The 11,074-nt window shown below is 39.9% G+C and overlaps 1 protein-coding gene across 1 annotated transcript; it reads right to left on the reverse strand.

The window, feature by feature from the left end:
• Positions 1-1,181: 1,181 nt before the first annotated feature.
• Positions 1,182-6,371, reverse strand: LOC137739842 (ATPase 9, plasma membrane-type). The gene is made up of 14 exons (XM_068479564.2): positions 5,986-6,371; positions 5,342-5,461; positions 5,153-5,251; positions 4,925-5,062; positions 4,535-4,849; positions 4,099-4,425; positions 3,832-3,951; positions 3,484-3,711; positions 3,081-3,390; positions 2,475-2,989; positions 2,214-2,387; positions 1,926-2,108; positions 1,659-1,840; positions 1,182-1,551 (listed from the first exon to the last, which is right to left on the reverse strand). Exons 1-14 carry the CDS (start codon positions 6,040-6,042, stop codon positions 1,455-1,457), a joined length of 2,865 nt encoding a protein of 954 aa, XP_068335665.2. The 5' UTR covers positions 6,043-6,371; the 3' UTR covers positions 1,182-1,454.
• Positions 6,372-11,074: the final 4,703 nt, after the last annotated feature.

Below are 11,074 nucleotides of genomic sequence, written 5' to 3' on the forward strand. Positions count from 1 at the left end.
TTGCCCGTTTGCCTTGTCATGTCCGCCTAACGGAACTTGCCTTGTCATGTCCACCTAACAGAGCTTGCATCTGCATCTGCTTGTTGGCAAACTCATGACGTGTACCGCCATGAGTTTGATGGGGGTGTTGAAAATAGTTATTTATTTAGTGTTTGAATTTGAGCTTAGCCTATTTGAATTAGGTTTTTGTTTCCTTGCTTATTAGGGATTAGGGTTTGTTTATTATAAATAGAGAGCTTTGTTATTCAGAGATAATATGTCAATCAAGATGTAGCCTCTTTGATTCATGTAGTCTTCTTGGCAATCCCGTTAAATAAAGTTATATATGATCAATTAGTTCGTTTGTCCATTGCGCACTCTGATATTCAACTCTTAGCCTGATAGAGGTAATTCGAGATAGAGAGAGAGCCTTTTGTAAGTGCCAATAGTTGAAAACAGATATTGGTGGCATTGGCCACGGAGGCCTGAGGAGTGTGCATGAAGACTACATATTGCTTGAGAAGAAATTATTCCAACGGTGAGTGACAAAATAGGCTCAGAGAGGGTGGAAGTCAGATAATTGACCACCAATTGATCCTATTGAAACCAAGCAGCAAACTAGGGATTCGGTTTAGCAGGTTCCTTGTCAGCAGCAGGAAGAGTGGCAGCAAGAGCTGGGAAAGAGCCATTAACATAGCCAAAATAAATTATGCCCGAGAAGAAACGGCTTCATAGTTGGAGTCCGTGAGTTTCAGAAAGTGGGCAGCTTTGAGACCAGAAAGAGAGGAGCCAGTAGGAGTAGAGGATGAAGAGGCGTTGGTGGCCATTGGGAAAGGAGAGTCATGGCAAGGATTTGAGAAAAGTGGAGGGTGGGAGCACGGCAAGGAGGCTATGGTTTTACCAGGACAGGGAAACGTAAACAAGTGATACGATTTAGAATTATAATTTCTTCATTTTCATTCATTCACAAGATTACAAATATATACTAGTGAATCGATTTGGCTGCGAGACTCACTTGTAGCCAAATTTTAAACATGCCAAAGCATTCTCTCTCCTTTTTAATTTTTAGAAATTTAACCACTCAAAGGAGGCACAAGTGTTCTTACTTGAGAGAGGTTCGAGCGGTGCTCAAAAGGGCTCGAGACCTTGAGTTGCTATAATTCTATACTTGCATTCTGATGGAAATATTGTTGTTCAAATGGTAGAAGCGAAAAATAGCAGATTATCATTGAAATGAACTAATTATTTAATTCATAGAGAATACAAGATTCAACCTTCTAATATAACCGATTCCAACCTTAGGTTGTCTGAAACAACTCCCCCGTTGGATTATTCCCAACCCCGTCATCCTCCTACAAAGTCAATGACAAATAACAGCAATTTTTTTCCTTGGTTTTTGTTGGTTTTTTTCTTTTTAAGGATGAACACTGGATTCCCATGCTAATGCGCTAGTTGTCTTCCGTCTTGCCACTCACTTAAACAGTGTAGTGTTGTTGAATGGTGTCAATGTCCAGTCCTTTAAGCTTCACCACCGACTCGACGTGCCCCTTGAGTGTGTGAAGCTCCCTCAACCTGGAAAGCAAACAAGCATAAGAATGGTAGGAACATAAGATCTTTGAAATATTTCGGTTTGTGTTACAGAAAAGAGGGGAAATACCAGCTTAAGGTTGTATAATTACCTAGCAACTTCAGCTCGCCTCTTGGCCTGTTCGGCAATTTCAGACAACTCTCTGTAGTTGTTCTTGTCATTGAAGAGCTCAGATGTCTCAGGAGGCTGCAGACCGTGGAGGGTTCGCTGAGCGGTAGCCCATTGCGCCTCCCTCTCTCCCTTTCCGTAATCCTTCTTTGTTGTGAAAGCAGTCTGAATACCAATACGAAAGAATCAAACATTTAGGATACGACGATGAAAGGAAATTGTTTTAAGCATCAGATTTTATCAAACATACCTTTCTCTCAAGTACATTATCCCAGGCCTTGCCGCTCAACACATATCGAATGATGAATTTGAGAATGTCCAATGGTACGTAGGTGATAAGGCTGTAGAGCCAGATAACTCCTGCCCATCCCCATCCAATGCCATGGATTCTTGCAAAGCCCCAGTTAGCATAAACAGCAATTATGGTAGCGATCTTGATAAAATATAACAGCAAGAGGAAATTAGTAGTTTGCTCTTGAAAATATAAAAGAAAAAAATATTAGATACTATCAACAACCGTAAACTTGTCGAAACTTACCAGCTGTGCTATGACAAAGGCTCCCAAGAGAAAGAAACCGGGGCGTTCGACATAAGACCAGCTTCGCGATCGAGTAACAAAGATAAGTGCCTGACTAATAATACTCACTTGAAGGTAGATAGCCGCTGTAAGCTCAGGAAAGTTTCCCCTGATAGATCTTACCCCAAATTTTTCCTACAAGTTTTTTAGTGTAAGTATATTTGCAATAATATTTATCCACAAAAGACTTTTGCTTTAGTTGATTTTAGGAATTTTGCTTACCGTGAAAAAGTCAGAGCCATGAGCAGCCCAGAAGAAAACAACAGTCATGACAGCCATGTAGGTGCCAAGGACTACGCCAGTCGCGAAGATCTCCTTTAGTTTCCATGAGTCTGGAAGAGGAGATGGCTTCACCCTATCTTTAGAAATAGTCATGATTGTTCCGTCATTGAGTATGGCGATAACCAGAACCATGAAAGGCGAGAAATCAAACTTCCAGATGAGAGCAAGGAGCATAAAACCTAGCACAACACGGATTGTTATGGAAACGGCATAGATGGTGTAATTCTTCATCCTCTGGAAGATGGCTCTGCTCGTCAACACAGCACTAATGATCACAGACAACCCTGGTTCTGTAAGGACAATGTCGGATGCGCTGCGAGCTGCATCAGTTGCATCATCCACTGCAATTCCAATGTCTGCCCTCTTTAGAGCTGGGGCATCATTCACACCATCTCCAGTCATCCCACAAATATGCTTCCTGTCTTGCAGCCTCTTGACAATTTCATACTTATGTTCTGCATGGTATCTCATTACTTAGTTTTACTAGACAAAATCTTGGAATTTTCGGAAACAAACCTACTTGCATGAAGGGTTTAGTCTAGTTACCTGGGAAGACACCGGCAAAGCCATCAGCCTTTTCGATAAGCTCATCAATAGGGAGGCTAGCAATCGACTCGTCCTTTGTGTCACCAAGGAGGGAAGAAGAAGGATACATGTTGGTGCCCATGCCAAGTCTGCGACCGGTCTCTTTGCCAATGGCAAGCTGATCACCAGTAATCATCTTGACATTGACACCAAGATTAAGGGCTCGGCGAATGGTTTCTGCACTATCATGCCTTGGAGGATCAAAGAGAGGCAAGAGACCCACAAACTGCCATGGTGTTCCAGCACTCTCTTTGGTTTTTTCCGGCACGGTCTAAAGGCAAACAATTTATGAAGAAAACAACTTCAGTTATATGAAACCATCCTCGTCAAATTATAATTCAGAGGAACAAAGCTCAAAACTCACCTGTCTAGCAACAGCAAGGGAACGAAGGCCACGATCTGCAAACTTGCCAATGATAGCATGTGCTTTCTTCTCAGCATCACCCTCTAGATTGCAAAGCTCAATGATCTGCTCTGGTGCACCTTTGCTAACCCGATGCCAATTCCCTTCAGGGTCGATGTATGTTATGGCGGTACGCTTTTCCACTGGATTAAAGGGCAAGAAATGGACCTCATTTATTCCTTCCCTGGCCTGCAACACAAACAATAGTGCGTACATTAAGATGGTTAAATTAATCATTCACTGTCAAAACACGAAGAAATAGTTTATGCTACAAATGCAAGTACATAAAGGAATTGGACTGGGATATACCTCCTTGGGGTCTCCCAGCATTCCAACGATGCAGGTGTCAATGGCGTCCTGATTCTCAACCCTGGAAGCCCTGGCTCCAAGCAGAATTAGACCATCCTTGTCCACATCCTTTACAAACACCTGAAAATCAAAATAAATTCCATTAATGACATTTCCTCAAGCAATGGAATAATAGTCTAGGTTCTTGATTTGTTTCTCTTTTTCTCTTTTCTTCACATCATAAAACAAATTTAATGAATGGTAAATCAATTGAACGGCCATAATCACCTCAACCATGGTCTTGTCAACTGTAAGCTTGTTGAGAGTAAGAGTCCCAGTCTTATCACTGCAGAGAACATCCATTCCAGCCATCTCCTCAATGGCTGTCATCCTCTTGGTGATGGCACCTTGTGTTGAGAGGCGGTGGGAACCAATTGCCATCGTAACTGACAACACCGTTGGCATAGCAATTGGAATGCCTCCAATGAGAAGCACCAGGAGATTGTCAATTCCATCTCTGTACGCCCGGTGCTGAATCGGATACATGACTATTACCTCGATAACAATTCCCACGCCAATGGAGCATATGCAGAAGTTTCCAATGGCTGTCAAAACCTGATCAATACGAAGTGCATATAAGGAAACGAAACACAAAAAAATATTGAAAGGACTAAATGCTCGTACATGAAGTTAATACTTATAGCTTTAGACAAATGTCTAATACCTTTTGGAAGTGGCCTACTTGGTTGGTGCTGTCAACAAGGTGAGCAGCCTTCCCAAAGAAGGTATGAACACCGGTGGCAATTACAACTGCCTCAATCTCACCTTGCTTGACGGTGGAGCCAGAGAAAACTTCATCGCCAGGGTACCTTGTCACGGGTAGAGATTCACCAGTGAGGGCAGACTGATCGATCTTTAAAGGATCTCCGTCCAAGAGACGAGCATCTGCTGGGACAATATCTCCCAACTTAATACTGACCACATCTCCTGGTACCAAGATTGCAGCTTCTAGCTCATTCCATCTTCCATCTCTCAGAACCTACAATCAAACAAGCATATATAACAATCCCATTTTCATTGTTTCTACACTTGATGTAACCATTACTAATGTCACCTTTGTTTTCGGTGCAAGACCCGCCATCAATGCCGCTGCAGCATTTCCTGCATTGTTTTCTTCGATAAAGCTTATGGTAGAGTTGATGATCAAGAGAGTAGTAATTCCCACAAAGTCCTGCCAGTCTGGTGGTCTTCCCTGCATGGTTCATTCGAATCATGAAAATATGAGAGAGAGAGAGAGAGAGAGAGAGAGAGAGAGAGAGAGAGAGAGAGAGAGAGATGGTACCCCTCCATTTGCCAAGGCAATGGCCATGATTGCAGCAGCCTCCATCACCCACGATAGGGGATTCCACATAAAACCCAAGAACTTGAGCACTTTGTTATCCTATTCAATGATTAATCACTAGATTAATTTTCTTCCTTTCAAAACTAACATTGGGGACAAAAGTATACTCGAGTATTTCTTGAGAAGTACCTTCTTTTCTTCGAGCTTGTTTGGCCCGAAGATCTGAAGCCTCTTCTGCCCTTCATCGTTTGACAAACCCTCTTTTGTGCAATTCAATTGTTCGAACACTTCCTGAACTGGAATGCGCTCCTGCAATACATAGGAAGGCAAAGTTAATGACTGATATATCTTAACAACAACTCAATTACTTGGCATAGTCTTCTTCTCTTCAATTTTCAGCATTTTCTCAGCCATCAAACAAAGTCCATAGTCTTCTTCTCATCATAATATAATTTTAATCCTTAATATTTATAATTATGATTCCAGGATTATAAAAAACAAGCATCTAATGATTAATCAACTGCATCTGCCATGAAACCCAAGGTGCAAATAAAAACTTGCACTCATGCATGCATGCATAATAAAAAAAAATTAAAAAAAAAAAAAATCAAACCTAAGATCTGTCTCAATTTATCAACTAAATTAGGATAAATGACACAAAATGGATTAGGAGAAACATTTAGCATTTAATCTGAAAACCAAAAATCAAAGATCTAAACTAGAACACGATAAGAAAAAACTCAAGTGTGGCTACATCAAGATTCAAAATCTGCATGGTGACAACATGGACATGTACAAAATGTACAACAAAAACGCGATCAAGAAAAACTTACCAGGTCGACATTTTCCTTCTTGATTTCCTCCAAGCTAATTGCTTTGCCTTCCGCCATTTTCTCTTTTGTTTTCTTTCACCAAAGACTAAACACTCATCTGCTCATACAGAAAATAAACACACATACACACACTCACACACATATATATTTATACATGTGTTTCCAGGGTGGGCACTTTTAGAGACACTCAATTCCCAGCAAGTTAGAACCCAGTTTTTTCTAATCTCAGTGGGCCAGGTCCTTAATCAACGTGGGGTCCAGTTTTTCTTCTCTGAAAATCACACACACTGTGTTGGTGTCTCTGAGGGAGGAATAATCGGTACTGTAAAGGTCTGAAAATCACACACTGCGGTGGTGTCTCTGAGGGAGGAATAATCGGTACTGTCAAGGACTTGGACTGGGAGTTTGTTTTTATAACAGAAAATGGCATTAGCTTTGTATGGAAAATGAGTAATTGGATGAAGGAGCGAGAGTTTTGGTCTGCTTTCTAGAGCTATAGCCCTGGTCATACGGCCAGTTAAAACTTAAAACCAGCTTCCTTACACTCATTGCGCTTTTTATTATTGTCTTAACTGCATGGCCCGATCAACTTCTGCGCCTTTTCACTCGGTGGCAGTTTTCAAATAATTAACATATGATATGCGTCATAAAACTAAATAGTCGGATCCATCTTTTTTTAATTTTCTCCCTTTTCTGATTACAATTTACACGACACCAATTGAAGTCCGCCTAATAATTATGTAAAAATCGATGTGTCAACAAACATTGCGCGTATTTTGTTAGGAGTAGATAAACCAGTAATTTTCTTAGGCCAAATTGACGGGCTTGTTTGTATGTGTTTTTAAAATGACTAAAAACGTGTTCTCTAAAATCTTTTTCAGTCATTTTAAAAGCACATTCAAACAGAAAATGATCTTCACCGGATCCTTTTCCTGGGGATCATGGGGATCCCGTGATCGTGACCGTCAATCGTACATTGTGCGGTCAGTTTTCATTAGGTACTATTTATATTTAATTTTAAAATTTAAATTTTGAAATGATTTCTTACCGTATGATGTACGATGAACGGTCACGATCACGGAATCCTTAGAATCCCCAAGAAAATGATCGGGCAAGGATCATTTTCCGTTTGGATGCGTTTTTAAAATGACTGAAAGCATTTTTAAAGAACACACTTTCAGTCATTTTAACAAAATACCCGAACGAGCCATCAATTTGGCCTAAGAAAATTACTAGTTTATCTACTCCTAACAAAATACCTGTAATGTTTGTTGACGCATCGATTTTTACATAATTATTAGGCAGCCTTCAATTGGTGTTGTGCAAATTGTAATTAGAAAAGGGAGAAAATTAAAAAAAGATGGATACGACTAGTTAGTTTTATGATGCATATCATATGTTAATAGAATGCATTTTTGCTCATCACCATTTAATGTGGTGTATGCTCACCACCTTATTTATCATCGTTAGATGAGTTTGAATTTCAAGATTTGTGCCTATCTACTGCACAAATCTCGAAATTCAAACTTATCTAACAGTGATAAATAGAATGGTGAGCATACACCACACTAAATGGTGGTGAGCAAAAATGATCCCTGTTAATAATTTGAAAACTGCCACCGAGTGAAAAGGCGCAGAAGGCGATTGGGCCATGCAGTTAAGACAATAATGAAAAAGCGCAGTGAGCGTAAGAGAACTGGTTTTAAGTTTTAACCGGCCGTATGACCGGGGCTATAGCTATAGAAAGCAGACCAAAACTCTCGCTCCTTTATGCAATTACTCATTTTCCATAAAAAGTTAATGCCCTTTTCTGTTATAAAAGCAAACTCCCAGTCCAAGGTTCTTTAGACCAAACCCAATTCTGGGCTAAATGCTATTTTTTAGGTTTTATTCCCCTCTTCTCAAACCTAACCCAATTCATGCTAAATGTGTGGACTAAAAGCTAAAGGTCATACAAATGTCAAATTCTTTTCAGGATTTAACCTAGAAAATGGTGTGAGCACCACCAGGGACCCCACTCACATGGGCATGTTTCTTAGGATTTATTGGATCCAAAGGCTGAGATCGAATATAATTAAATATAACGGTACAAAAAAAAAAAAAAATCTAACGGCCCAAATTTAAATCCAACGGCTAAAATAATTAAAAAAATTATTTAACTCCAGATTCACCCAAATTTAGTGATTTTTTCTTTCTTTTCACTTATTTCATACTCTTTTTCTTTCTTTTCACAACTTTTTCTTTTCTTTTTCTTTTTCCACGATTTTCTTTGTTTTTTTTTTTTTTTTTTTTTCATGCCTTATTTCTTTTCGTGGCATATCAACACACACACACAAATTCCCCCACACTTGTTGTTTTGCATAATCAAAAGGATTCCCTCTAAGTCATGCTTACTATGCTTCACGAACAAGGGTATGGGTGGTCCTAATCTAGGCTAGGTAGGGATGATATGGGTAAACAAAGAACAAAGGCTAACAATGGCTCAATGGGGGTTATGACCTACAATATATAGTGCATGGGTTGGCTGTTTGGTTGATGGCTTCACTACACACTTCATCTTGATATATATATATATATATATATATATATATTATGCAATCAATATCATGCTTTGAATGGAATGGATGCAAGTTCTAGCATTTGGAACTAAGTGATGAAACGCCTTCTAATTAGCAACCAAGCAAGAATAATGAGATCATGCAACGAGTTTGAAAACAAGAATCACAGATTAATACTCTCCAAAGAATGTTTAAAGCTCAAGTCTCTCAGGGTTGTAATGTTATTCTAAGTTCCTTCCTTCAAGCATATTACAAAAACTTTTTTTTTTCTTTGGGATTAAACATGAATTCATAAACAACAACTATAACCAAGTATAAACCAAGAATATATCAAACTTCCATCCATGTTTATAATTCTCTTTCACAGCCATGCACATAAAAATCAAATCCTCATCATTGTGTTGGAAGGTATCCTAAAACACAAACACACAAAAACAAACACAAAACTGACTCAAACTGACTCTTTTTAGTCTTAAACTGACTCTTTTTAGTTGTTTCAAACTGTTTTTCGGATTTTTTTCAAAATAACACATAAAAAGACTTCAAAACATGTTAAAAACACTCAAAAACAGTGGGAAACAAGTTTAGACATGTTAGGTGGTAATACCCTACGAATTTCATGCAAAAATAGCTCAAAACAGAATGTTACCCCCCCCACACTTAAACTAAACATTGTCCTCAATGTTTAAGACTAAACTAACAGCAAAGGAAAATACAAATAAACACGTCACACATAACATAAAGTAAGCAACAAAGGAAAAGGTTTAGGGACGCAAATCTGAGTTTGGAGCGATTCCCAAGTTCTTCCTTTGTCGATTGCATGGGTTGCCTCCCAAGTAGCGCTTTCTTTTACGTCTTGCAGCCGGACGATGCCACATTGATCAACCTTCATGGGAACCCATGGCATAGTGGGTTGTCTCCTCCACATCATGTTCTACAAAGCTCTCGTAGTAAGGCTTCAAGCGATGCCCATTCACCTTGAACTCTTGACCTGTTTTGAAACTACGAACTTGGACTGCACCATGAGGAAAAACATTAGTAATAACAAAGGGTCCAATCCAATATGAACGTAACTTACCCGGAAATAGACGAAGGCGAGAATTAAACAACAACACTTTTTGTCCAACAGAGAAGGACTTGGTGCGAATCATCTTGTCATGAAAGGCCTTTGTCTTTTCCTTGTAAAGTCGGGCAGTCTCGTAAGCTTCATTCTGTATCTCCTCAAGTTCATTCAATTGAAGCTTACGATGAATTCCCGCCTCATCTACATCCATGTTAACTTCCTCATGGCCCAATGAGCCTTGTGCTCCAACTCCACAGGTAAGTGATATGGTTTGCCATAAACAAGCCGAAAGGGGGACATCCCTATGGGTGTTTTGTAGGCGGTCCTCTAAGCCCACAATGCATCCTCTAACCTCAAGCTCCAATATTTTCTTGTTGGCCCAACCGTCTTCTCAAGAATCTGTTTTACCTCCCGATTCGACACCTCGACTTGCCCACTTGTTTGAGGATGATAGGGTGTTGAAACCCTGTGTGTAACGTTGTACTTCTTGAGCAGTGCCTCAATTGTGCGATTACAAAAATATGAACCTCCATCACTTATAAGGACTCGAGGCATTCCAAACCTAGCAAAAATGTTAGACTTCACAAAATCTGCAACCACTTTGGAATCGTTAGTCCGGGTGGCTTTTGCTTCCACCCATTTGGAAACATAATCCACCGCCAACAAGATATAGAGAAAACCATGTGATGAAGGAAAAGGACCCATAAAATCAATTCCCCACACATCAAATATTTCAACAGAAAGTATAGGGTTTTGTGGCATTTGATCCTTAACACTTATATTACCCATACGTTGACAACGATCACATGTAAGGCAAAATGTCCTAGCATCCCTAAAAATGGTTGGCCAATAAAACCCACATTCCAAGAATTTAAGGGCAGTGCGTTGGGTGCCAAAATGTCCCCCACATGCATATGAATAACAGAATGTTAAAATAGATTGAAACTCAGATTCATGCACACAACATCTTACAATCTGATCGAGACAAAATTTCCAAAGGTATGAGTCATCCCAAACATAAAACCTAGCATCCTTTTTAAGCTTATCACGTTGATTCCTAGTAAGTGTGCTAGGGATATGTTTAGACACCAAAAAGTTCACCAAATCTGCATACCAAGGCTCATTTACCTGGATAGACATTAATTGTTCATCGGGGAAGGTTTCAGACATTGGCAAGGCTTCCTCATGCACCATTTGACTTAGATGGTCAGCCACCACATTTTCCACGCCCTTCTTATCCCGAATTTCACCGTAGCACATCGCCCAGGGGAGTGATCCTTAAATGTATATTCTCATCCCTACCTAGCACGAGGCCTTTTGGGAGCTCACTGGCTTCAGGTTCCGTAAGAACTTCGAAGTTAAGCGAGAAGGGGGCTAGAGCAATCCCATGATGGGTGACCCACTGGAAAGTTGCTCGTGAGTTCCCAAAAACAAAACCGTGAGGGAATGGTAAGCCCAAAGCGGACAA

Source organism: Pyrus communis, chromosome 9 (genome assembly GCF_041283825.1).
Source record: "Pyrus communis isolate YQ-2024b chromosome 9, ASM4128382v1, whole genome shotgun sequence".
Classification (NCBI taxonomy): domain Eukaryota; kingdom Viridiplantae; phylum Streptophyta; class Magnoliopsida; order Rosales; family Rosaceae; genus Pyrus; species Pyrus communis.